This window comes from Kogia breviceps, chromosome 3, assembly GCF_026419965.1.
Source record: "Kogia breviceps isolate mKogBre1 chromosome 3, mKogBre1 haplotype 1, whole genome shotgun sequence".
Taxonomy (NCBI): Eukaryota; Metazoa; Chordata; class Mammalia; order Artiodactyla; family Physeteridae; genus Kogia; species Kogia breviceps.
The window spans coordinates 145,794,881-145,822,108 of NC_081312.1; the positions used below are offsets into that span (position 1 = coordinate 145,794,881).

General features: G+C 37.1%; 2 protein-coding genes across 12 annotated transcripts in view; one reads left to right on the forward strand and one right to left on the reverse strand.

Annotated features, from left to right (window-relative positions):
* CCPG1 (cell cycle progression 1) overlaps nucleotides 1-2,067 on the forward strand; it is a 39,457-nt gene extending 37,390 nt beyond the window's left edge. For 8 of the 10 annotated variants that reach the window (XM_067029819.1, XM_067029814.1, XM_059056231.2 and 5 more), the window contains one exon: nucleotides 878-1,150. In XM_067029819.1, coding sequence (XP_066885920.1) covers nucleotides 878-1,067 — 190 coding nt within the window. In that variant the 3' untranslated portion in view covers nucleotides 1,068-1,150. Of the gene's footprint in view, nucleotides 1-877; nucleotides 1,151-1,529 lie in introns of those variants that run through there. The other 2 variants (XM_059056233.2, XM_067029816.1) reach the window with 2 other exon arrangements.
* Nucleotides 1,639-27,194, reverse strand: PIGB (phosphatidylinositol glycan anchor biosynthesis class B). 2 transcript variants are annotated; one of them, XM_067029822.1, is made up of 12 exons: nucleotides 26,924-27,194; nucleotides 24,810-24,945; nucleotides 24,273-24,390; nucleotides 20,520-20,624; nucleotides 18,582-18,712; nucleotides 15,855-15,995; nucleotides 14,519-14,570; nucleotides 8,419-8,630; nucleotides 7,747-7,811; nucleotides 4,943-5,156; nucleotides 2,348-2,528; nucleotides 1,639-2,020 (listed from the first exon to the last, which is right to left on the reverse strand). In XM_067029822.1, the coding sequence occupies exons 1-12, from the start codon at nucleotides 27,054-27,056 to the stop codon at nucleotides 1,883-1,885; spliced, it is 1,626 nt and encodes a 541-aa protein (XP_066885923.1). In that variant the 5' UTR covers nucleotides 27,057-27,194; the 3' UTR covers nucleotides 1,639-1,882. The 2 variants fall into 2 exon arrangements, with proteins under 2 accessions (XP_066885923.1, XP_066885922.1); XM_067029821.1 differs by having other exon boundaries at nucleotides 1,896-2,020; nucleotides 2,467-2,528; nucleotides 26,924-27,144.
* Between the last annotated feature and the right edge of the window lie 34 nt (nucleotides 27,195-27,228).

The window sequence follows — 27,228 nt, forward strand, 5'->3', positions numbered from 1 at the left end:
TGACTTCCAGATTTCTGGGTTGGGTCACTAGTTAGATAGTGACATCAGCTACACTAAGGAATACCAGAAGGTTTTGCATAAGGGGAATTGGAAATGAGAATTGTGTTTGGAGGGTACCTGTTGACATACAAGTAGAGAATTCGTTGGCTGTTGGTTATATGACTGTCTCTAGCCCAGACTCCGTGCGTGTGTAAACAGTCTAGGCTGGACGTATTTATCAGACTCCTGGGGAACACCAACATCCAAGGGGTTGTAGAGAAAGAAGGCTGAGAATGAATGGCCAGAGAGTGGCATCATGAAAATCCAAAGATCTTCTCAAGTAAAAGGAATATTTTAGTGTTAAATGCTTAAACAAAACAAAACAGAAAAACGGAAAAGACTGGATTTCTTGGCTGGGAATTGGATGGCCATGGATGGCATTGTGGAGTGTTTCAGTGAAGTAGTGACAGAAGCCTGATTATAGAGATGGAGAACTGTTCATGTAGACATTGTTTATAAGCCGTAGCTTAGAGAGAGAGACTCTGTAAGAGATGTATACGTATTCATGAATGAAGCCACTGGGGGGGGGGATTAATTTTTATAGGAAAGGAGGAAAAATAATGGAAACATATCTCATTATTTTATTGTCACATTTCTACTTATCTATTGAGTGTTTCCCCTCTTTGCCAGCAGTTTGTCTATTTTTTCTTTCTATAGGATAAAAGTATAAACTCACTGAATCTTTTTCGTATGGTTATAGTAGGATTATACTTCAGATTAATTTAACATCCCTTTTCAGTGTTCAGATAATAGATTAATGGAGAAAAACATTAAAATTGTTTCTTGTTTAAATAAATTTAACTCTAACATGGATGAAAAATGTGTTTACTGCTTTCAGTCGACCAGATAAAAAGCAACGTATGGTAAATATTGAAAGCTCCAGGCATCGAAAACAAGAGCAGAAGCACCCTCAGCCACAACCTTATAAAAGGGAAGGTAAATGGCATAAATACAGTCGCACTAATGGAAGACACATGGCAAACCTTGAAATAGAATTGGGGCAATTACCTTTTGATCCTAAATATTGACCATCACAATTAAGTTAAATTAGAAAACTGTAACAGAAACTTGGATGCTTTCTAGACTGTTTGGTGTTGAAACTAAGATGAAATTATCAAGATAAAAATGTCTTTTTATCATTTCTAAGTATCAGTTTGATGATTTTATATTATTACTCAGAAGCATCAAGCAAAAGCTTACTAACTTGCATTTTCCTGTAGTTTAGCTTTGCTGAATTTTTTTGGCACTGGAAATGTTCAACTATAGATTTATTAAGGAAGCCAGGCATGCAACAGATTTTGTGCATGAAATGAGACTTCCTTTCAGTGTATGAGCTTAAATTAAGCAAGCTCAAATCATACATGACAAAGTGTAATTAACACTGATATTTGTGTTAAATTTCCAGTAGAGCTTGAAAAAAGTACATTGTGATGGAATTTCATCTCTAACATTTTATAATCTTACACTTCTTGTCTTTTTGTGGGTTCAAGAGCCTGTTGACTTGTGAAGAATTTGCTGCCTTATGAGCTTGCTGGCTTGTTCTCTTGTGAAATTTCTTGCACATCTGAATATTGTGGAAGAAACAATAAAACTACACCATGAGGAAAACTAAAGGTCTTTATTTAAAATCTGGCATTGCATTATTAATATGATTTTATATTTTGTGATATTTTTCATATATTTCCTCAGTACTGATATTTGGTAAAGCAGTTCATAGTGGTTTTTTGCTAGTTCCATGAATTTTACCCAGTATTTACTAGCATATTTAAGCAGCGTCTGGATATTTCTGCTCAGCAATGTCTGTTTCTCTGAGAAAGATCTAAACAAAGTTAGAATTTCATGTTCATGTTTGGTTGAGTTTCCCTTTTAACTTCCGTTCATAGACGTATATGTGACTTCCAGTTCGACGCTCCGGAAAGTGAGTGTGGAAGAAAACAGCAGTTCTCTCATACTTGTTTGAAATTAGGAAAGGATTTATTTCCTACAAGTAAATAAATGTTTAAGTAAATAAAGGCTACATTTTGCTGAGTACTGTTTCAAGAATTTAAGAATGACCTATTTGTTTTTCTGAAACCCTTTTCTTAATAAAACAATGCAATTTCTTAATAAAATAATTAACTCATGGTAAGTAACGTATATTCCTTGGTAGTTATAGAACTAGGGCTGATTTGAACTAGGGAAAAGACCAGTTATAAAATATGGGTTGAAAGGGACCATAAAAAAAGTGATGTTGTCTATTACCTGAGTGTTTGCTAAACCTGAGGTGAAATAAAAATACTGAGTTATACCTTTTTTCACATTCCCTTACCTCCTCCAAGATGCTGAAGATGATCAAGTGAGTAGGCAGTGTTGAATCATTTTGAAACTCTCTATACAACCACTTTAAGGGATTTAGATAAAATATATCTGCTTCAACAAGATAATCACCTTTTCCAGTCAGGTCTGGGGGACATTGGAGAAATCTCATTGGAAGTGGGTGATGGACATGGCTATAAAAAGAAAGTTACCATTATAGTTACAAGAAGTAAAAAAAAAATTTTTTTTTCGTGAAAGTTTTCAAATTACTCTTAAGATACACTCACATAACAAAATGTGAAATCTGAATCTAAACTAGGTTCCAGTTAAGGTCAGGAGGCACATCATTAATGCAGTTTTCTCAAAAATGGAGAATATGATTCTCACACTGTGTACCTGGTACAGTAACTTCAAGTCCAAACTAAAGAGCAAAACTCCATTTCAGGGCGGGAAGTAGGTCAGCAGCTTGTGGGACTCAATAGTCTATAACATTAGTATGCTGTTCCAGCGATGGATGGGGCCTTTGGGACCGGGTGTGTTGCTTGTTAATAAGAGAGTAATATCTGGCAAAGTAGAAAACTGGTCATGAACCAGAAAGGATTCTTTTCCTCTTTCTGCTCTGAATCCTTACATGACAAGTGTTTCCTACTTTTTTTTTTCTTAAATATTTATATAAGTAAGATTTAGTAATAGAGAGCAACATGGGTTCACTGATCAAAATTCAAATAAGTAATGGTTTTACTGTGGCATAGAAAGACTAGAGTGTATGTAAAAAAGATGGACTGACGAATCATAACAACTTAAGCCAGTTACTTGGGCCATGCAAAAAGCCATGTTTACAGCTTTGCCACAGGAAAATTAATATAGGGACTTCCCTGGTGGTGCAGTGGTTAAGAATCCACCTGCCAATGCAGGGGACACGGGTTTGATCCCTGGTCCAGGAAGATCCCCCATGCCATGGAGCAACTAAGCCCGTGCTCCACAATTACTGAGCCTGCGCTCTAGAGCCCATGCGCCACAACTGCTGAGCCCGCGTGCCACAACTACTGAGACTGCGTGCTGCCACTGCTGAAGCTCATGTGCCTAGAGCCTGTACTCCGCAACAAGAGAAGCCACCGCAATGAGAAGCCAGCTCGTCACAACTAGAGAAAGCCTGCACGCAGCAACAAAGACGCAACAAAGCCTAAATAAATAAATAATTTCAAATACCTCATGACTTTTACAATTTTGAAGATGAAGGTCTTGCTTCAAGGGGAAAGCAGAAACTGAGAAAAAGCTGCCAGCCTTATACCAAGATAGGTATCAGACTTTTTTTGTGTGTGTGTGCTACATTGTGCAAGTTGAAAAAATGTAAGACAAGAACTAGGTGAACTATACAAAGCCTAAGATATCAGTCACTACAATCATGTATGGGAGAGCATCTTGGTACCTCTAGAATTCCTGTTCTCTTCAGTGTTAACACTACTGAGAGCATGGATGGAGAGGGAATGTCCCTCTCTCAGCTCTAGTCTTTTTTTTTTTTTTTTTCCGGTACGCGGGCCTCTCACTATTGTGGCCTCTCCCGTCGCGAAGCCCAGGCTCCAGACGCGCAGGCTCAGCGGCCATGGCTCACGGGCCCAGCCGCTACTGCAGCATGTGGGATCCTCCCGGACCAGGGCACGAACCCGTGTCCCCTGCATCGGCAGGCGGACTCTCAACCACTGCGCCACCAGGGAAGCCCTAGTCTTTTTATATAGTATAGGAGCCTCAAGTTAAAGGGATACTTGGGGTCTTAGATCCATCTAACCTGTGGCTTTTGATAGACATTTCCAAATTGCATATTAATGATTGGCATTAATGATTCAGTTAAGTACAGTATTCCAAAAGTGTTAAATTACCTTAAAATGATATCAAGTTTGATATTAAGTTGACTGAATGTACACATGGAAAATTAACTTCAGATTGTTTAAAACCAGATAGGTAAAGGATTTTCTAAAGGAAAGCTGTTTGCTTTGTCCTTTTACCCTTATTGGGCAATTGGTGAAGTAATACAGCTTCCTGAAACACAAGCATAGGGTCAATGAGGTCTTTTTAAACGTTCTGCATAATTAAGGCAGTTTCAGTGTTAATTCCCAGACACACTTAATCCAAGCATTAGGATGTCATCTAATTGAATTCCCTAATTTTTACAGGCATGACAGCTGATATCCAAAGAGATTAAAGACACTGGTTTAAGACCAGGGCAGCAGTAAATCTGGACGTGAATCCAATGTTTTGAGATTATTTCAAAATTATGTAAAAAATAAGATGTATCATAAAGATTTGTACGGATCAATGATAAGTGAATTTCTTTACTAAGAATACCATCAAATAAGCCTATATGATATTTTATACTACCTTTAAATAGTATAAAATATCGTATAGGCTTTTGATCAGATTATTTAAATGTAAGTTGTTTTGAAAAAATAATATTAAAGTTTATTTAAAAGTTGTATATGATTTTCATTGACATAAGTAGCAGTTTCAAATTTCTTATAATCATTTGATCAATTAATTTAAATCCAGGAATCCAAAAGGAATTTTAAAGTAGTTTTCATAATAATAGCATATAGTGAACAAATTTTATTACCTGTAATAAGGAGTAGAGTGACAAGGCATCATCATAAGTACTGAAGCTGAAGATATATTTGTATTGTTGTAACAGAGTTCTTGAATATTAGTCATGACATCAAGAGTACCTCGCTGATGAACTAAACCAGTATAGAGGGCAAAGAACATATTTGATAAAAACAGGAAACTTAGAGCTGGTTTCTTCCACAGTTTCAGGTTGTTTAGGGAGTATCCTGTATAAAGATAGACACATTGAATCGTAACACTGGTAATGTTTTGTTTTCTTATAGCTAAGCAAATATTAACTGCAAATATATTTGTAATCTTTCATGGAAGTGTAGTACAAGCTGTAATGCTGTCATGGACAAACAAGAAATCAGCAATACGTCATCTTTGTAATTTCTCTGACCATTCACTGTCATTATCCATTATCATCCATGTCTTGACCTTTTTCTAGAAAAAGGAATTGAGGTATAGGGGAAAGATTATGGCTAGGGAGTCTAACAGAAACAGATTTGAACTCTAGCTCTGGAATTAGTTTCCCTATCTTCCCTAACAGTACCTTTTTCAAGTATTAGAAAAAAAAATGTATGTCCAGTGCCTGTCCTGGTACATAGTTGCTAAATAAATAGGACTTGTATTTATTCCATTTACCTATCACTTTAATCTCCCAAGCACTAGCAATGGATTGTGTACATACAAGTCTCAGTAATTCTGGAGGAAGTATAACAGAATATCCTCTTAGAAAAATACACCACTAAGCTCCTGGGAGATTTTCAGTGGTCAGTTTATGAGTGGTGTCATGGATCTCTTTCTGGAAGAGAAAGATTTATGTTTTATTATTATTTTTTTCTTTCACTATAGTGTTGGACAATTTGGAGATGCTAAACAATTTTTCTTTTTTAATTTGTAAAAGTAATTCTTGTATGTGGCAAAACAAAACAAAAAAACCACTTTGCTAAGGAAATCTATATTTTCATTTTCCATAGTGAGAAGTCAGTAGATAATGCCCCAAACAGTAACCTTTAAGAGCATTATTAGCATTTTATTTAGAGAGGGAGACAAATAACAAAATAACCACCTAAAAGAGTGTAAGTGATTGCCTCTGAGTATGGTAATGGGAGGGAGGGCGGGCAGGGGAACCACTGTTCTTTAAAAATCCTTATCTGACTTTTGAAACAGTGCATGTGCAGTTTTGCTAAAAAGATGAGCATATGGAAAAACAAAGTGGCCTAATCAGAGACCAGCAAGTCTGCACTGGCCACTGTAGTAAAAACAGATTAAGCAGAAACCCAACCCAAGATCCTACCACTTAAAGACTCACTCTTTTGGAATGGGAATGAAAATTCAGACAACTCAGTCTTTAAAGCACTCTGTAAAGACACAGAGCAGAGAAGTGGAATGCTGGAAAAACCAGATTATAAAAATGGAATGAAACCAAGTTCCTAAATTTACCAAACCAAACGTGCACAGAAATATTTGTCCTCCAGTAGTCTGGCAATGCTCACCCGGGTGAAAAGCAAACAATTATAACTCTAACTCAAGCTATTGTTAAAAAAAAAAAAAAAAGTTTAAATCTGAATAGTGATTTGTGAACAGATTTGCTCTGCTAAATGGTCCCACTATTCTTAAAACTTGCCAAATAGCTCTTAGATGCTTATATTTTTATTTGTGCCTGCATTTGTATATGAAGTAAGACTATAAATAGGACACTAACTTTGGTTTCAGAACTTTAGATGTTTCAAATACATAGATGTGTATGTTTGTGTCTAAATTGAAGAGACTACATCTGAGATCTGTAGGAGATAACTGATACTTGGTCAAAGAAGGCTGCTTAACGCAATGGGTTGTTTGGAGGTTTTTTTTTTTTTTTTTTTTTTTTAAGTAAAAAGTTTGGTACCATTAACTTCCTAGTTTTTCTGAGCCTCCAGGCCCAGTTGATTACTCATTTCTTCCCTCTGTAGTCCAGTGATTTTTTTTTTTTTTAGTGATTAATATTTGAAGGAAGCCAACAGTCATTCTGAATTAAACTTGAAGTTAATAAAGTTTCAATTTGTAAATTTTCCAAACCAACCAATGAAAAAATTCATATTTTCCAGAGCCGAGTAATATGACTTTTTAGAAGCCATATGTAAAAAACTTACTGAAAAAAACCTAGTGGAAAAATGGAGAAAAGATTAAAAATTAAGTCAGAGGTGTGAATCACTTTAAAAATTGAATATGCATTAGAGTGAGTCTTGAAGGGATAGATGTGTGTAAAGCATTAAAAACTAGTTTCAGGGCTTCCCTGGTGGCGCAGTGGTTGAGAGTCCGCCTGCCGATGCAGGGGACGCGGGTTCGTGCCCCTGTCCGGGAAGATCCCACATGCCCTGGAGTGGCTGGGTCCGTGAGCCACACAACAGTGAGAGGCCCGCGTACCGCAAAAAAAAAAAAAAAAAAAAAAAAAAACTAGTTTCAGTATACATTTTTCATTTGTGGAATGTAGAACTTTGTAGTTTAACCATAAACTTAAATTAGCTATTCTAAAACAGACATGTTGTATTACTTTCTAGCGAAAGATTTCTGACAGCCAGAAACACCACCACCAAAAGGTGTTATGGATACTGGATCCTTATGTTTTTATCTCACTTTATAGGACACAGCTAAAAGGATATTTAGGCTGCAAAAAGGGAGTGCTGCAGTAATATACTAAATTGGTAATTAAGGAGCATTTCTTATTTAGCCTAGTAGAAAATAAATAATATTTTAGAGTTTAATAAGCATTGACTGTCTTTTAACTTTCTTTATCATTGATTTTTTTCTCTATTATACAAAAATACTTACCACAGAACACCATACAAAATGGTAAAACTGGATAGATAAACCTGAATTCTTTGTGGCTCAACATGCTATAGTAAAAAAAGATTCAAAGAAAATATTATTTTCTTATATTAAATGATGGTTTGAGAAGTTAATGTATTTAAAAGGAATATAATTAACATCTGTTTTTGTAATTTCTGAGACAGAATTTCATGCTTTAGGAATCAGTCTCATTCTTCTTTAGTTATAAGGTGATGATGATGTGTTAAAAGTAATCCTAACATTTGATGTCAATGCGATATTCTAAAGTACAATTGCATTCTAAAAAAAGGATTTCTATTACCAATCCAAGTAAGTTATTTTACTCAAATTTCAAATAAAGGTGCATACATTTTCAAAATATTTCTCTGGTCCTTTAATACTTAAAAATTTGTCAGTTTCTGTTTTTTAAAAGCAAATGCAATTTGTTCAATCTCTTTAAAAATTGAATGTATCCATATTAAGCAAGTTATCAGAAGTATTCAGTCTGTCTGAGTACCAGCATAATTATTACATTTTCCATCTGCTAAATAATCCCCACTAACAAATCATAAGAATTAATGCACCTCCAAAAGATAAACAGTTTACCTTTTAAATAATTTAGTTAACTTCTTGGTAACATTTAAAAGTGAACTATTTGAATAAATAATATCTTACCTATAAACTAGCAGTGTCCACAGCACAGTCACCAAAAATATCCTGTACCTCTTTGGGGCTAGAAGGCAGCCATGAATAAAGAAGGGTAAGTGAGTACCCAGGACAGCTGGAAATCCTTGACTGAAGTACCAATGCCATGGATGAGAACCATAAAATGATCCCACATTCTGCAGCACGTTAAATTTCAAAAAATTATATTGAACCAGAGTCCACTGGCATCATTGAAGGAAAAAGAAATAGAAATGTGTTAGTGCCAAGTATGAATCTTTGGCATTAGGGAATTTGGCTGAATCATGAAATTAAATCAGAATGAAGTCTAAACACCAGACCATAGTTTACATTAATAATTTTGAATATGAACTCATTTTAAAAATATATATTTATTTATTATTTTTGGCTGCATTGGGTCTTTGTTGCTACTCTATGTTGCACTGCATGGGCTTCTCACTGCAGTGCCTTCTCTTGTTGTGGAGCATGGGCTCTAGGCACACGGCCTTCAGTAGTTGTGGCATGCTGGCTCAGTAGTTGTGGAGCCCAGGCTTAGCTGCTCTGCGGCATGTGGGATCTTCCCGGACCACAGCTCGAACCCGTGTCCCCTGCATCAGCAGGTGGATTCGTAACCACTGCGCCACCTGGGAAGCCCAAACTCATTATACTTTATATATTCTTTTCCATTATGGTTTATCATAGGATACTGAATATAGTTCCCTGTGCTATAGAATAGAACCTTGTTGTTTATCTATTTGTATGATAGTTTGCATCTGCTAATCCCAAACTCCTAATCCTTCCCTCCCTGTTGGCAACCACAAGTCTGTTCTCTATGTCTGTGAGTCTGTTTCTGTTTTGTAGATAAGCTCATTTGTGCCATACTTTAGATTCCACATATAAGTAATATCATATGGTATTTGTCTTTCTCTTCCTGACTTACTTCACTTAGTATGATAATCTCTGGTTCCATCCATGTTGCTGCAAATGGCATTATTTCATTCCTTTTTATGGCTGAGTAGTATTCCAGTGTGTGTGTGTACACACACACACACACACATATATACATAACACATCTTCTTTATCCATTTATCTGCAGTGGACATTTAGGTTGTTTCCATGTCTTGGCTATTGTGAATAGTACTGCTGTGAACATAAGGGTGCCTGTATCTTTTTGGATTAGAGTTTTGTCTGGATATATGCCCAGGAGTGGGACTGCTGGATCATATGGTAATTCTATTTTCAGTTTTCTGAGGAAACTCCATACTGTTTTCCACAGTGGCTATACCAACTTACATTCCCACTAACAGTGTAGGAGGGTTCCCTTTTCTCCACATCCTCTCCAGCATGTATTGTTTGTGGACTTTCTGATGATGGCCATTCTGACTGGTGTGAGGTGATACCTCACTGAAGTTTTGATTTGCATTTCTTTAATAATTAGCGATGTTGAGCATCCTTTCACGTGCCTGTTGGCCATGGCTTCTTTAGAGAAATGTCTGTTTAGGTCTTCTGCCCATATTTCAATTGGGTTGTGTGTTTTTTTGTTGTTGAGTTGTATGAGCTGTTTGTATATTTTGGAAATTAAGCCCTTGTCAATCTCATTGTTTGTAAATATTTTTTCCCATTCTGTAGGTTGTCTTTTCATTTTGTTTATGGTTCCTTTGCTGTGCAGAAGCTTTTAAGTTTGATTAGGTCCCATTTGTTTATTTTTATTTTTTAGATGTTGGGGGTAGGAGTTTATTGATTTATTTATTTATTTTTGCTGTGTTGGGTCTTCGTTTCTGTGTGAGGGCTTTCTCTAGTTGTGGCAAGCAGGGGCCACTCTTCATCGCGGTGCACGGGCCTCTCACTATCGTGGCCTCTCTTGTTGCGCAGCACAGGTTCCAGACACACAGGCTCAGTAGTTGTGGCTCACGGGCCTAGTTGCTCTGCAGCATGTGGGATCCTCCCAGACCAGGGCTCGAACCCATGTCCCCTGCATTAGCAGGCAGATTCTCAATCACTGTGCCACCAGGGAAGCCCCTATTGGTTTATTTTTGCTTTTATTTCTGTTGCCTTGCGGGGGCGACCTAAGAAAACATCGGTATGATTTATGTCAGAGAATGCTTTGCCTATGTTTTCTTCTAGGAGTTTTATGGTGTCATGTCTTATATTTAAGTCTTTAAGCCATTTTGAGTTTATTTTTGTGCATAATGTGAGGGTATGTTCTAAATTCATTGATTTACATGCAGCTGTCCAACTTTCCCAGCACCACTTGCTGAAGAGCCTGTCTTTTTCCCATTGTATATTCTTGCCTCCTTTGTCAAAGATTAATTGACTGTAGGTGTGTCATTTTATCTTTGGGCTCTCTGTTCTGGTCCATTGATCCATATATCTACCAATACCACACTTGTTTTTTTTTTTTTTTTTTTTTTTTAATGTGGTACACGGGCATCTCACTGTTATGGCCTCTCCTGTTGCAGAGCACAGGCTCTGGACGCGCAGGCCCAGCGGCCATGGCTCACAGGCCCAGCCGCTCCGCGGCATGTGGGATCTTCCTGGACCGGGGCATGAACCTGTGTCCCCTGCATCGGCAGGCAGACTCTCAACCACTGTGCCACCAGGGAAGCCCCACACTGTTTTGATTACTGTAGCTTTGTAGTATTGTCTGAAGTCTGGGAGGGTTATGCCTCGTGCTTTGTTCTTTTTCTTAAGGATTGCTTTGGCAATTTGGGGTCTTTTATGGTTCCATATAAATTTTAGAGTTATTTGTTCTAGTTCTGTGAAAAATGTCATGGGTAATTTGATTGGGATCACATTAAATCTGTAGACTGCTTTGGGTAGTGTGGCCATTTTAACAATATTAATTCTTCCAATCCAAGAGCATAGGGTATCTTTCCATTCCTTTGAATGGTCTTTGGTTTCCTTCATTAATGTTTTATAGTTCTCAGTGTATAATTCTTTCACCTCCTTGGTCAGGTTTATTCCTAAGTGTTTTATTTTGGGGGGTGCGATTTTGAAAGTTTTTTTTTTTTTATTTATTTTGGCTGATTTGGGTCTTCGTTGCTGCATGCAGGCTTTCTCTGTTTGCGGCAAGCAGTGGCTACTCTTCATTGTGGTGCACGGGCTTCTCATTGTGGTGGCTTCTCTTGTTGCGGAGCACGGGCTCTAGGCACGCGGGCTCAGTAGTTGTGGCTTGTGGGCTCTAGAGCGTAGGCTCAGTAGTTGTGATGCATGGGCTTAGTTGCTCCATGGCATATGGGATCTTCCCAGAGCAGGGCTTGAACCCATGTTCCCTGCATTGGCAGGCAGATTCTTAACCACTGCGCCACCAGGGAAGTCCCAGATATTGTTTTTTGACATTCCCTTTCTGATATTTCATTGTTAGAGTAAAGAAGTGCAACTGATTTCTGTATGTTAATCTTGTATCCTGCTACCTGCTGAATTCGTTTGTCAGTTCTAGTAGTTTTTGTGTGGAGTTTTTAGGGTTTTCCATATACAGTATCATGTCATCTGCATATAATGACAATTTTACCTCTTCCCTTCCAATTTGGATAACTTTTATTTCTTTTTCTTGTCTGATTGCTCTGGGTAGGACTTCCAATACTGTGTTGAATAGAAGAGGTGAGAGTGGGCATCCTTATCTTGTTCCAGATTTTAGCGGGAAGGCTTTCAGCGTTTCACGATTGAGTATTATATTGGCTGTGGGTTTGTCATAAATAGCTTTTATTATGTTGAGATATGTTCCCTCTATACCCACTTTGGTAAGAGTTTTTTTTATCAGCAGTGGATGTTGAATTTTGTGAAATGATTTTTCTGCATCTATTGGGATGATCATGTGGTTTCTGTCTTTTGTTTATGTGGTGTATCACATTGATTTGCATATGTTGAACCATCCTTGTGAACTTGGGATGAATTCCACTTGGTTGTGGTATGATCTTTTTTATGTGTTGTTGGATTTGGTTTGCTAATATTTTGTTGAGAACTTTTGCATCTATATTCATCAAAAATATTGCCCTGTAATTTTCTTTTTTGGTGGTGCCTTTGTCTGGTTTTGGTATCAGGGTGATGATGTCTTCATAGACTATCTTTGGGAGTGTTCCCTCTTCTTCAGTTTTGTTTTGTTTTGTTGTTTTTTTTTTTTTGCGGTATTCAGGCCTCTCACTGTTGTGGCCTCTCCCTTTGCGGAGCACAGGCTCCAGACGTGCAGGCTCAGCGGCCATGGCTCACTGGCCCAGCTGCTCCGCGGCATGTGGGATCTTCCCGGACCAGGGCACGAACCCGCGTCCCCTGCATCGGCAGGAGGATTCTCAACCATTGCGCCACCAGGGAAGCCCTTCTTCAGTTTTTTGGAAGAGTTTAAGGATCAGTATAAGCTCTTCTTTGTATGTTTGATAGAATTTGCCTGTGAAGCCATCTGGTCCTGGACTTTTGTTTGTAGGAAGTTTTAAAATTACAGATTGTTTCACCTCTAGTGATTGGTCTTTCCAAATTATCTATTTCTTTCTTAAAAAAAATTTTATTGGAGTATAGTTGCTTTACAACGTTGTGTTAGTTTCTACTACTGTATAGCAAAGTGAATCAGCTATACATATACATATATCCTCTTTTTTGGATTTCCTTCCCATTTAGGTCACCACAGAGCACTGAGTAGAGTTCCCTGCGCTATACAGTAGGTCTCTTTCTTCTTGATTCAATTTTGGTGAGCTGAATTTTTCTAGAAATTTGTCCATTTCTTCTAGGTTGCCTAATTTTGTTGGCATATAATTGTTCATAGTATTCCCTTATAGATTTTTGTATTTCTGTGGTATCGGTTGTTATGTCTCCCCTTTCATTTCTTATTCTATTTATTTGGGTTCTCTCTCTTTTCTTCTTGGTGAGCCTGGCCAGATGGTTGTTGATCTTGTTTACCCTTTCAAAGAACCAGCTCTTGGTTTTATTGATTTTTTTCTATTTTTAAAAAATCTCTATTTTATTTATTTTCTCTCTAATCTTTATTGTTTCCTTCCTTCTGCTGACTTTAGGTTTTGTTTGTCCTTTTTCTAATTCTTTTAAGTGGTAAGGTTAAGTTGTTTATTTGAGACTTTTCTTGTTTTTTGAGGAAGGGCTGTATCACGGTGAACTTCCATCTAAGAACTGCTTCTGCTGCATCCCATAGATTTTGTATAGTTGTGTTTTCATTGTCATTTGTAATAACAATGAAATCATTCTTTATTAATTTTTTTATGTTCTAAGTATTAATGTGTTTTTTGTTAATTTGTGAAATACTAGGTTCTTGAGATTCAAGAAAGTATGAATAAATGTTATGACAGTGTTAAGTTTTACATACAACTGGACATAAAGAATCCTTAAAAATAATTTTTGTGAGTATATGTGTTTGGTACCCATATTAAAATTTTTACTGTTCTACTATATAGCATCAGACATTACCTATAAAGATAAAGCTTTGAAAACACTGCAGTTTGAATTATAGCATAAAGTAGGTAATAACAGCAGCAGCTAACATTAAGGTCTCACTTGTGCCATGCAGTGTTGTAAGCATTTTACATGTACTATTTCATTTAATCTTCCAACAGTAAGAGACAGGTATCACAATTATTTCCAGATAAGGAAACTGGCAAGAAAGATACACAACTTGTCCAAGGTCTTACAGCTAATAATGAGGGCACTAGGCTTCAGGCAGTGGCATCTGATTCCAGAACCCATAAGTGACTTAAAAATAGGGAACTTAAAAACAACCAAAGGCATTACCAATAGTCATAAGATTAAAATGCCAAATCAGATGCTTTAACAATATTCTGGTTAATTTGAATTCTGAATAATTGAGGTCAATTAAAATCATTTAAAAATTAACCTTTATTGTTACAAACCTGACAAAAATGTTCAAACCTGACAAAAATGCCTGAAAATGGATTCTTGAACTTCAGTTAGGAATATGCAATTCTGTTATATAGAAAGCACAGCAAAGTGAACCAAAGGCATATGCTAGTAGTTTTTTCTAATATATCCCATATCATTAAAAAAATGATTTGCTTATGCTCCCAAATATTCACGGGTTTAAAAGGTTGAGTTTTTAGTGTAATAAATGATTACATTAAAATAGTTTTTTTTATGAAAAAAGCATATTTTTACTTACTTGACCAAAAAAAATACGATCAATTATCAGAGAGAAACTCAAAGTGAAAAATCTGAAAAACAAAATAAAAGGGTGATTAACATTCTGAACTTGCTGAAAATCCAACAGTGGCATATGGCTTTGCAAGTGCCCTGCATCAAAAGCCAGTTTAAAAATGCTTTAAAAGTTTTACCAACTGAATATCGTTTTGAAAGATCTTTCATTGAGAGAAGCTGTATTTAAGCAAACTTTTTAAAGGTAACAAACTCTGTATTATCTATTGCTGCATGACAAATTATCCCAAAATGTGGTAACCAAAAACTATGAACATTTATTATCTCAGTTTCTGTGGGTCAAGAATCCAGGCGCAGCTTAACTGGGTGTCTCTGACTCAAGGTCTCATAACTTGTCAGGATATTGACTGGGGCTGTAATTTAATCTGCAGGCTCTCATGATTTTTCCCTATAGCACTTATTGTCATTTGAGAAACATGTTAATCATATGTTTCTAGCTGTCTCCCCACCACTAGAACGTATACTTCATGAAGGAATGGACTTTATTTTGTTAAATTGCTGTTATCTCCAGCATCTGGAATGACACCTAGCACATACTAGGAGGATTAAATAAATATTTGCTGAATGAATGCATTACTTCCAAAACAATGCTAATAAATCTGAGAAATGACAACACTGGCAACTTAGCCACCGGATGATTTTGTCCTTTTTTAATAGCTACCAAAAATAACCTGTACAGAGTGAATACTAGTATATTAAAAGATCACTGTTTTAAGAGTCAAAATGCATTCATCCCTTCAATAAATAATTATTTTGGATATTCCACTAGATACCTGGGATAATTCTGATCCTAGGAGCTCAAAATGTAGTTAAGAGGACCTGGGTTTCAATCCCATTTCCATCAGAGCAATCAACCCAGTGACACTGGCTAATTCATTTTTAATTTCACCAAGCCCTCCATTTTCTGTATCATGAAGTAAAAACACCTACATTGCCTAGATCCAAGAATTGTGAAAATTAGGTAATACGTGAACACATATATTATAAAGCCCCATACAAATGTGAAGGACTCAAGTATCTCTAAAATGTATTTGAAAAATATTTAAGAAATAAAGCACAGGAAAGTTCTAATTTAGAAAAATTGCCAAGATCCTCATTTAAGCAAAATACTTTAGAATCACAAATACAAATATAAAATGTAAAATTGGAAATACTATGTTTTCTTGGTCTGACAATTCTTATTGACATTAGAAGATGTAACTGACTAAAAGATGTAAAAGCTTGTTCATAATTTATAATTTATAGGTTATTAAAATTAATAGATGGATTGTAGCCATACTTACCCTACAGGTAAAAACTGATGTAGAATAAGATCAAGCTTTCTCTGTTCTTGCCAAAAATGTCTGAACAGCAAAGGTATCCACAGAATAACAGCTGTGGGACGAATTATAAAGGCAAGTGCCACCAGGGATGAGTACTTGACACTATAAGCAAGGAAAAGGTATTGTCAAGACAACTAGGAAATGAGTTCAGAAGTTATCTATTTACGCTGTGGTATAACATTTTTTTTTTAAATGAGAGCATTTTCCTTTTGGTATAAATAGCTATGTGAACTTGGGGAAGTTACTTAAACTTCTGGCTCTTAACTTTTCTCATCCATAAGGAGAGGTAATATGTAAGGTCTTTTCCAGCTTTAATAGTCTAGTATTTTCAAGTAAGAAGTTATTCTGTGTCCTAATGTTTATCTTGTTTACTGAAAGGTATACCAACTTTTAACCATACAACTCTGCCAATTGCTCTCCTGGTGGAAAAATGATCAAGTCTCTCCTAAAGAGATAAAAGACAGTCCCCATTTTATAAGGAAAAAAAAAGCTCCTTTAAAAAAACATTGGGTTTATTTAGGCAATGATGGGCTTCTGGGCACATGTGGTTTTGTTTTGAACGTAAGCTGGTAATTTTGTCCAACTGAAAGATGTGTATATACACCTGATTTTTTTTAAAAAAAGCTTACTTATAAAAACCTATATGATCATGGATAGAAATGTGGGTTTTTACTATTAGGACTTCTCTTAATAAAGGGTTGAAGGCGAGCACTTGATAATTTAATCATGAGGACTACAGACAGTGGCAAAATAAAACAACTTTATGGTACTATTACATACCTATTAACTAATAACTATAAATAAATTCTCAATGTTGGTGAAGATGTAAGAGCAGGGATTTCAAGTTCAAATGCTTACAGAGACCAGATAAGTAATAAAAAATGTGTGATATTGGCTGCATGGGGGCTCTGATATCATCATGAAGGAATCCTGGCCCAAAATGTTAACAGGCCTTACATTTTTTTTCAAGAGAAACTAGAAATACAGATTTTAGGTAAGATCTCCCAATTTAAAAACTTTGCCAAGTAGTTAAAAAACAAACACTGTGTAGGTGAAATAAAACATTTGTGGCTTGGTCTGACTTGCAGACAGCCTAATTGCAAATTCTGTCATAGTGAAACTACCTAGGGGATGCCCAGATATATCTAGGCCTACCTAACCTCACTCCAAATTTTCAGACTTGGATTTCTTACTCCTTTCTGAATATTTCTACATAAATTTCTTACTGGCATTCAAAATCAAACTGTATGAAATAAGCTCCACACCTTTCTCTCAAACCTGTTTAGTATCTAATGTTTAATAGTATCACTCAGTTTCTCAGTCTTAAAATTTGGAGTCACCTTAAAAAGTAGAAACTTTTCATCCCACACATCTACTGTGTTTCCTCCCCATTCTCATTACCATCATTTTACATCAAGTCCTCTCACTATTCTAGAATCTTTTCACAGTTGTGTCACTTGTTTGGAATCTTTTCATAGTTTTTTAAAATTTCCCAGAAATATTACTTAATATCATTGTCAATCATTAGTACTTACTGAACACTTCCTTTGTAATAGGCCATGTGCTATACACTATATACTGTCCATAGAGTCTCATTTAATTCTTGAGACCTGTTGTATTATTCTCATTTGATAGAAATCTATGTTTAGATATCCTCATCTATAGGTAACAAGTGAATGCCTCTTCTTGCAGTCGAGAGTCTAATGCAGAAATAATTGATCTTATTTGATTTGATCCTCCCAAAAACCTTACATATAAGGGAGAATGGATACTAGATTCCCAAATTTTCTTAACTAGATTCCCAAATTTTCTGGCTTACTCCCTTTTGGTATATCCTAAATACTACTACTACAAGAGAATTATTTCTAAAACAGATTATGTCATGCTTCTCGAAAGCCACCAGTGGTAACCTGCTACCTATAAAGTCCAAATTCTGGAGAAAGGCAAAGTTCCATTCTAACCTCATCCCTCATTCTTCTCTTCTCCCACACATCCTACCCACACATTAGCTCCTCTGGACAACCTGCCCAGAATACAATGAAGCCCTTTTATAGCTCTGTGCCTTTTCTCATGTTCCCTTTGCTTGGTATTTTATACCAATTTATATAAACCCAAACTAGGTCCATATGTTTATTTGCCCATCCAGATCTGCTCTCTACTCTTCACCTGCTCAGTGTGCAGGGAGGCTGACCTTTATGGTCAATGGGCTGTCTTGCTTTTTGGCTTCTCATTAGTATTGGTTAACAGCAGGGCAGAAGAGTCAGGGTATTTTATTCATCTTGCTCTTTCCTTGCTATGGTTAAAGGCTGGCTGTGCCCCTCTCCTGTTGGGGTCCTCTCAAAGTTACAGCTCTATGGATTTCAGTAACTTTCCTCTCCTTGCTCCTTGGGGCCAAAGGGTAATTGAAACTTCCTGTTGTGACTAGCCCTTGAGTACTATGGTATCCCCTTATTAGCTTTTCCAAACATTGTTTACACCTTTGTAAACAGTCCTTTTATTAAACTCTCCTTAATTATCTGGTTTGAGTATATCTCTTTCCTGCTATAATAAGTAGATCAACTGTGAATTTGTGGTTCTAATAGCCTTCATGAGCATTAGGGGGTCCACTGGACATTGCAATATATTGATAATTTAAGATTTTTCAAAAGCATGCTTTAGAGTTTTGTACATAACAGTACTGTTACTCACCTGTTCATAAACTTTGAACCTTGCAAAGGATAGTAGAAAAGAGCAATTATAGTGAGAACAGTTTCCATGGTGTTTGTAAGAGTTCTGGTACAGCAATACCACGTGAACCAAGAGCATAACTGGCAAAAAAACTAAGAACAATTATAAGCAAACGTATATGGAGTGGGAAATGGAAAAGCTTAGTATTCTAAGGAAAATAGCAAGTCTAAATAATGTTAAAAGTGGGCATGTCTAAACATTGTTTTTAAGACGTTATATCAAGCACATCTATGATACCAGGTCTGTATTTGTTAAAGTTAAGAAGTTTATACTTTCAGGTACTTTTTTTTTTTTTTTTTTTTTTTTTTTGCGGTAGTCGGGCTTCTCACTGTTGTGGCCTCTCCCATTGTGGAGCACAGGCTCCGGACACACAGGCTCAGCGGCCATGGCTCATGGGCCCAGCCGCTCCGCGGCATGTGGGATCTTCCCGGACTAGGGCATGAACCCATGTCCCCTGCATCGGCAGGCGGATTCTCAACCACTGCGCCACCGGGGAAGCCCTCAGGTACATTTTTGTGGCATTGCATTTGGTTTAAATCTCACTTCACACTAATAAAAGACATAAAACACAGATTCTTTGATGGTAGAGTTCAGAAGAGATTGAAATTCATAACTAGAGTCTCACAATACGTATTCCTCAAATTGTCTTATATTACTGACAAGTACTTTGACTGATTTTTATTGACCTTGGTTGGAATGTTGTCCTATTTCTTGGTGGAGAATTTAAGACAACGTAAGAGAAAAAATCATGAGTATCAGGAAACATCATGAAATTTTAATTTGGAAATTGACTAAATTAATGAACCACTTTTTGGTAGAACTTGCAAACAGAAGCATTATTCAGTCTACAAAACAAATGCCTTAAAAGAACTTATTAGTTGGTGCAAGGGTATTAAACGTCGTACCAGCTTCCTTTCTCTTCAAATACAGACTTTAAAATATGTTCCCAATTTTTGTGAAGTTGAAGGCTCTTCCTGAGCTAGAAGATCCTGGTGCTGCTACTTTGGAGGAAGGATTTCAAAGGCATTATGCCTTTGCCATTTTAGGTTCAGCCTTCGACAGTGTGTATAAGCACAAATTAAAAAGATTGACTTAATCCTTGAATCAATTATCAAGGACTCAATCGCTGAAGCAATCTGTCTTTTTAATGCAAATCACACTACCTGCAGAAATATGTCCTGTTAATAAATTGTTAATATTTATTAATATTTCAGAAATGTGTTGGTACATTGGTTACTTGGAATTTGGAACATATTTGCTAACAGAAATATTAAAAAGGTAGTAAGATTTCTAAGTTGGCTCATATAAGCTAACTTATGGTTTAAATGGGAAAATCCATTCAACATTTGAATGGGAGTCTGAGAATCTATCTTCCCACTGTGAAATGAGCCAAATGATAAAAGACAGTCTTCTATACCACATTCTCTCTCTTACAAAGTCCAGCTATTTCTACCATTCTAGCCAGAAGAGAAAGAGTGGATCAGTGAAAAGATATGTCTCATGTAGCTGGAGGAAGAGTGAACAAGGGTTGTAAACAGCTGAGGTGATCAATGAGGTAGGCAGTGGTTTAGAACTATTCCTACTGAATATTATGGAAAGTGAGGCAAGGACTCAGTTCTGAGTCATGGTGCTTCCCAAGGCTGGGTCCTAGGGTTTAGCCTCTCATAGTGTTGGAGGGTATCAGTGGCTTCTGCCACATAGGGCTCATTCAGAAGGAGAGAGATAGCATGTCCACTTGCATTTTACTGTTCTTAATTATGGAAGTACCTCTATAAAGTTGTACAAATTATCTTCTGAAACTGTTTTGGGAATCAGTCTTATTGACTGACCTGTTCATGTGCTTCATGCTTGTAGGAATGAAGTAACTGACATACAGTTTCTAAAGTGTTTAGGACTTACCACCCATCTTGCCACTTGCTGATTTTCTAGTTGCTTCATTAACGAGTAAAGCCTCAAGTCTGCTATAGCAGACAGAAGTGCTTGGGCAAGTCTAGGAATCCAAATCTTCATTAGTTAAAAAAAAAAAGAGATATTAAAAACATCTGTTGGTTCATACTTTAAAATCATAAGAAATCAACAAGCTGACCCAGCTATCAATCGAAAGCCATTCTTAGTTAAAAAAAATATTATTCTATTCTTATGCAAAAATAATTTATACCTTAAAAATTACATTAATTTTCATGGAAATACCAAAAGGCAGTTTTCTCATTCTCATTCTCTCTGTAATACATATATATTACAACACTACTAATTTTAAATAGCCAGAAGACCATTTCATTGTGTGAAGGTTCTATTTTAGAAGCACATGTAGTTCTTTTCAGTAGCATAACAGTAGGTAATTTTTTATGAAACATTTACCATACTATATGCTAAGTATCATACTAAGTACTTTATGTATATCAGCTGATTCAGTGCTTCTAACAGGTACTGTTTTATAAATGAGAAAACTGAGGCATAGAGAGGTTAAGTAATTTCCCCAAGGCTGCAGAGCTAGTTAGTGTGGAAGTCAAGATTCAAACCCAAGTCCGCCTGACTCCAAAGCTCTTAGCTACTAAGTTACATTGCTCCCCTACCCTAAAATATAGATAATAAAATAATGTTACTTTTTTTTAAAGCTTTAAGTAATCTGTAATTACAGAAACATGGTATCTAGTCGGATGACACTAAAGAATAAATTTAAGAGTAAAAAGAGAGTAAATATATTATAACTTAATTACAGTTAATGATTCTAATGTTATACATTAGCATCTTGAGTTTTAAAATGTCACAGTTATTATTAACAAAGTAACACTTGCTGGTAGATCACAACTTAATTTTAGTTTGTTCAAAAGATGTGTTTCTAAAAATTTATAGGTAAATCTGTATTTTTGTTGGATCAGACTTCACTAATTTTACATTATAATTACAGCTGCTTTACTTTCAGTTGTGAGTGGCTTCTAACACTTTAGCTTTATGTCCTTTATCAATAATCTGTAAATAAATGTTTAAATCTTAGAGTTAAAGGTACATTGTACTTCATAATTCCACTTAAACTGTGCACTGTAAAATACAGTAAAAGGCACCTCTGTACTCACCTTCTGTTTGCCCTGCATAAGAATCTATAAGCTTCCTCCTCACCTCCCAGGTATGAAAGTACTTCATGTAAAAAGTTAATTTTGCTACAGACTTAATAGGAGCTGAGTGCTGAGGTAGCCACTAAAAGACTAAAAGGATTCTTGTGCACTGAGAGAAGTATAGTATTTATGAAGTTAATGGTCTTACTGTATTCTGAGCTAGTTACCCTAGCTTTCAATATTGTGTTCAGTTTCAAAACCCACATTTTAAGATGGACATTAATAAATTACAAGATGTTTAGAGGACATTATCTGATTATGAGGTTTAGAACTGGAGATATTTATCCTGGATAAATAAAACTTTTTTGAAGGGTTGTCATGTAGAAATCTTGAATTTAAGAGAAGGTACATTTTAGCTCAACACAAAAATAAGTGGAGTTGTAAATTCCCAGTTAGTAGCAGTCTCTCAAACTTTTAAGATATCATTATTTTCCAGGTTATAAGGACCTAACAAGAATTAAACAGTTACACATGGCTTCTGGAAAATAAAAACTAGGGCGGTGAGGTAAAGAGGAGAAGGAACATGCCAGGGGTAAACCCTGAAGGTGAGGCCTGTGTTGGCAGCTTACCTTTATACACTGCTGCTCTTTAAGATCCTCCTCCCTTAAGCTCTAGGAGCCACATGCCCTCGTGCCATCTCCTGACTGTTCAAAGCCCCCACTGTGGTACTCCCACAGGTCTCCCTTCTTACCCCTCTTTCTTCTCACATATTCTAAGCCAGCACTGTCCAGTAGAAATGCAGTGTGAGCCACACACCGAATTTTAAATTTTATAGTAGTCAAATTAAAAAGTTAAAAAAAAATCTCTAACAGGTAAAATTAATCTTAGTGCTTTTGTTTAACTCATTATATCTAAAATATCATTTCAACATTTAATCTATATAAAAGTTACAGAAATAGTTCACATTCTTATTTTGTACTAGTTCTTTGACGTCTGGTATGTAATTTACACTAAGAGCACTTCTCAATTTGGACTAGCTGCATTTCAAGTCTTCAGTAGCCACAGGTGGCTAGTGGTTACCATATTGGACAGCAGAGCTTTAAGCCATCCCTAGTTCTTTTCACATACCTTATGCAGTTTAGAGAGAAGCTATCTGGAAAGAACACTAGGCTGTAAATAAGTAGACCTAGGATCTAGTTTTAGCTTTTAACATGCTGTGACTTTGGTCTATTTTCTTCATCACTTCTCTGACCCCTTCTAGTTTCAAAATTGTATAATCTATATTTAAAAATAATCAATATGAGAGTGTGAATGACTGACTGATAGCATCATAATGGTTCTCTATCTGCTTAAGTTCCAGGTAGGATAGAGGTTTTTGGGGGGATGGACGGGTATTGGAGTGGGGTAGGATGGGGACGAGAGAAGGTTTCCTTTAAATCACAAAATGGCCAGGTGGGTCAGCTACAGGTTGAGGGCAGTGGATAGATCGTGGAGGAATAGGAAGTTTTTCTATCTTGAAGACTCCTTCATTCATAATATAACCTACTTTCTGGGATATTATGTATATTTGCCCTGTTTCGAGTCTTTATGAATATCCTTCTTGATCTAGAAGCTAGTGGGTAGCCCTGAGAGAAGGAAAGAGAATTCATAGTTCCTAACTTCTACCTGTGTTAATGGGAGAAACCCTGCTACTGCTCTCAGTTTTCCTTCCCTGTGATATTCCCAAGTGAAGCATCAATTTTACTGATATGGCCCTGTTTCTCAATAATGGATAGTCAAATATCGTGGCAAAGGGGAGGGTACGGTACAGCCTAAGAAAAGCAAAACAAAACAAAAACCAAAACTCCAGAACCTCAGTGTCTTTCCAGGCTTCAAAAAACCCTTCAGGATTTAGACTGCCTTCGGAATTCTGGGCCAATTCCCTAACAGAAAATGGGGAAGGCCCAAACTTCTGAGTCCAACTTGATGATAGCTTAAAGATATTTAGAATGAGGTTAGAAAAACTTTTGCACCATTAGTTCTTCTTTTGTATCCTCTCCTGGCGACTGACCCCAGAAATTCATGATCTAGGGATTACAACCCTGCTCACTAATTACTACATAGCACAGTTATTGTATATATCACTATATTTTTGTCAAATTAATTTTCCTAATTTTTAATTTCAACACTAAATCCTGAGTGGGTTTACATGTATTTAGTCCAGTCTTCATAGGCTCATATAACATGATCTTCTGCTCACAAGTTTAAAAAAGCAAGATGCAACACTGCTCTTAAGTGATCCTTTTATGAAGGAAATTTACTTCTAAAGTACAAATAATATATAATGTCATTCTGAGAATCTGTATATCTTAACAGGATTGCTCACAGCAGAACACTTTCATGCTCAGTCTTATGTTTTAGCACATATTGAACAGTTACACATCACAGTATGTCTTTGAACCCTGGGCTTCCCAGGTGAGGTCTGAGTTTAGCAATAGTAGTCTTTTAAAAACAAACTTCATGATACCAATATTATCATTTAGTTAGTATACATTAACCTTAAAAAAGGGATGGAATAAATCTGTTAATGACTATTTTGATTACTTTTATTTAAACTTACCAGCAACTGAACACTATCTTTCCCCAAAAGGTGCAGAATCTTGTATATGCTTGCAAAGATTAAGGGGTAAGTGTAACCCCTCAATCTTTCTGTCCATTCCCAAGTCAAATAACCATAATTAGTAATATTAAGGACTAATGTTACATAGCACTGAAACAAAACCTCTTTACAGTTCTATATATAAAACACTTTTATTTTTTGGCAAAGAAGCTTAAAAAAATAGTATTTTACACTGGATATCTGAAGTAAAAATGCATTGGCCAACTAAACTTCTTCAAAGCAGGAATGTATTTTTTACTTCATCTATATCCTCCACATTACTTAACCCTTTGGGAATATATGCTAAAGGCTGAGTCAGGTATACTAAGATCAAAGAAAGATATAGAAGAAATATTAGCGTAAAATAATGGCACACTTCTATAAGTTAAAATTATTTGGAGAAAATATGGAAAATTTATTGAAAATATGTCATGGAGCTGACACAATTCCTAAGATGAATACACATTTCTAGTCTAGAAAAGAAACTACAAAGGATATTTGAAAACCATGTGATGTGCAACTTCAAGAGACTGCCAGTATTCATCTGGAACAAAACTTGTCTGGACTAAAAAGCAGTTACATATTCGTAATGCTATGGTAAACAAGACCAGATAAATGTTTTCACCAAGAAGATCTGAAAAAAGAAAACAAAAAAACAACAACAAAAATGAACAAACAGGTAATTGTAGCACAAAAGTCAGGCAAATTCCACTTGGGGAACTAAAATCTGCTGCTCTGGTTGGCCCCTTGCTCAGGCTCTGCTAAAGCAGTGGTGAACTCTGGCCCTTCCACACTACTCTCAAAGCAGACCTGCGCAGAAAGTTAGACAAGGGCCAGAGCCTTACCAATCTTTCTGGCAACTTATTAATAACATTTTGAAAAAGATTGGGTTAACTAAGGCCTTCGGCTAATTAGGTTATCCTATATGTATATCTAATGAAAGAAACCAGCTAACAAATTACTAACATAGGAAGCGACACTTTGTATAATGTGTACATACTAGCATATAAAATTGTCTTCTATACATTTAAAAATAGTCCTTACTGATACTTTCTATGTGCTAGGCACTGAGTTCGTTCCTTTACATGGGCTATCTCATTTAGTCCTCATTGCTATGGGGAAAATATCATTAGTCCTATTTAATATATGAGGAAACTGAGGCTCAGAAGTTAAACTGCCTTCTCCCAAGTCAAACGGTTGTAAATTAACTAAACAGGATTCAAAACCGGGTCTGTATGTTGACTCCAAAGCCCTGCTCTTAATCATAAATGGACTACCTGTAGACAATATTTTTTTTAATGTGAATTTAGTTGACAACTTTTAAAAATCAGGTTTTATATTAACATCTGTATTGCAGCATATCAAAATTCTTTAAGATGTGGCAACACAGAGCTCAACTGGGAACCACTGGCTGGTACTGAAATATAGGGTGCTTTGAGTTCTTATATTTAGCCTTGCCTGTCCGGCCTCCTGAGAACTTGAGTTTGCAACCTGCCCCTCATCCACTGTGAGTCTTTGCTGTCATTCCGGGTTCCTGCCACTCTCCTTCCTTCCTTCTACAGGAACACATTTTATTTATTTATTTATTTATTTTCACATCTTTATTTGAGTATAACTGTTTTACAATAGTGTGTTAGTTTCTCCTTGACAACAAAGTGAATCAGTTATACATATGTTCCCATATCTCTTCCTTCTTGCGTCACCCTCCCTCCCACCCTCCCTATCCCATCCCTCTAGGTGGTCACAAAGCACAGAGGTGAACTCCCTGTGCTATGTGGCAGCTTCCCACTAGCTATCTATTTACATTTGGTAGTGTGTATATGTCCCTGCCACTCTCTCACATCGTCACAGCTTACCCTTCCCCCTCCCCATATCCTCAAGTCCATGCTCTAGTAGGTCTGTGTTTTATTCCCGTCCTACCACGTTTCTCAGACAACTGGTACGTTCAACACCACATACATGCCCCTTCTGAACTTTCATCTTTCAGAAACAAACCTCCCGATTGCACTGTATCTGCTGTCAGAAAACCTTGTTGTTCTTTCCTTTCCTCCTCTTTAGTCCGTGGACTCAGGCAGAAGAAAGTGTACTCAGAACAGGCCCTTGAACAACCGCACTTGGCACATAAAAGGCGCACAATAAATACTTAGTGAATGAGGAGCCCATCTTTATAGTAAATACCCCCTCCGACAGATCAAAATCCCACTTGCTGGGATGATTTTTCTCCTGTCAACATATCAGGACCAAAGAAAAGGCGGAAGGGGCAGTGAAGAAAAAGCAGTGCGGCGGGGGTGAGACCTGGTCCCACTCCAGGAATCAGCCCCTCTGTAGCTAGAAACCTCGGGAACACTGGGCCAGGGTGGCGACCCCCTCTCTGAAAAGGGGATGGCCACAGCATGCCTACTCACTTCACATGGCTGCGGGGAGGACGGCACAAAATAATGCAGGATACACTGCTGCCCAAGCGACAGGAATCGAGGATCCCGTCTCGAGAGCAAAGCGATTTCTTGCCCCCTGCCCACCGCCCCCCGCCCCCCAGCAGATGGAGCCCTCGCTCAGTGTCGGCGATTTCCCGCCACCGCCACTCCGCTCGTCTTCCACACCCACTCACTCACCTCCGCCGCATCCAGTGCTCTTCTGCTGGCTGAGGTACAAGGTGGACTTTCTCGTTCGCAGCTTCATCTTCTCGTGGGAGCGGTTCTGGAGACCACGGAAAAAGAGGCTGCCGCCGCCGCCGTCTCGCTCCATCCTGCATCTGCTTCGCGGTCTGCAGGGGACAGCCAGCCGCCACCGTCCCCAGCCCTGGGTGGCTGAAGCAGCGCGCGTTGCTCTTCCGCCCACTAAGTTTGGCCTTTGCGAGCGGCCGTCTCTGGCAGGCGCGGAGGTAGCCGGGAAAGGCTAACTTGCTTACGCCCACGCC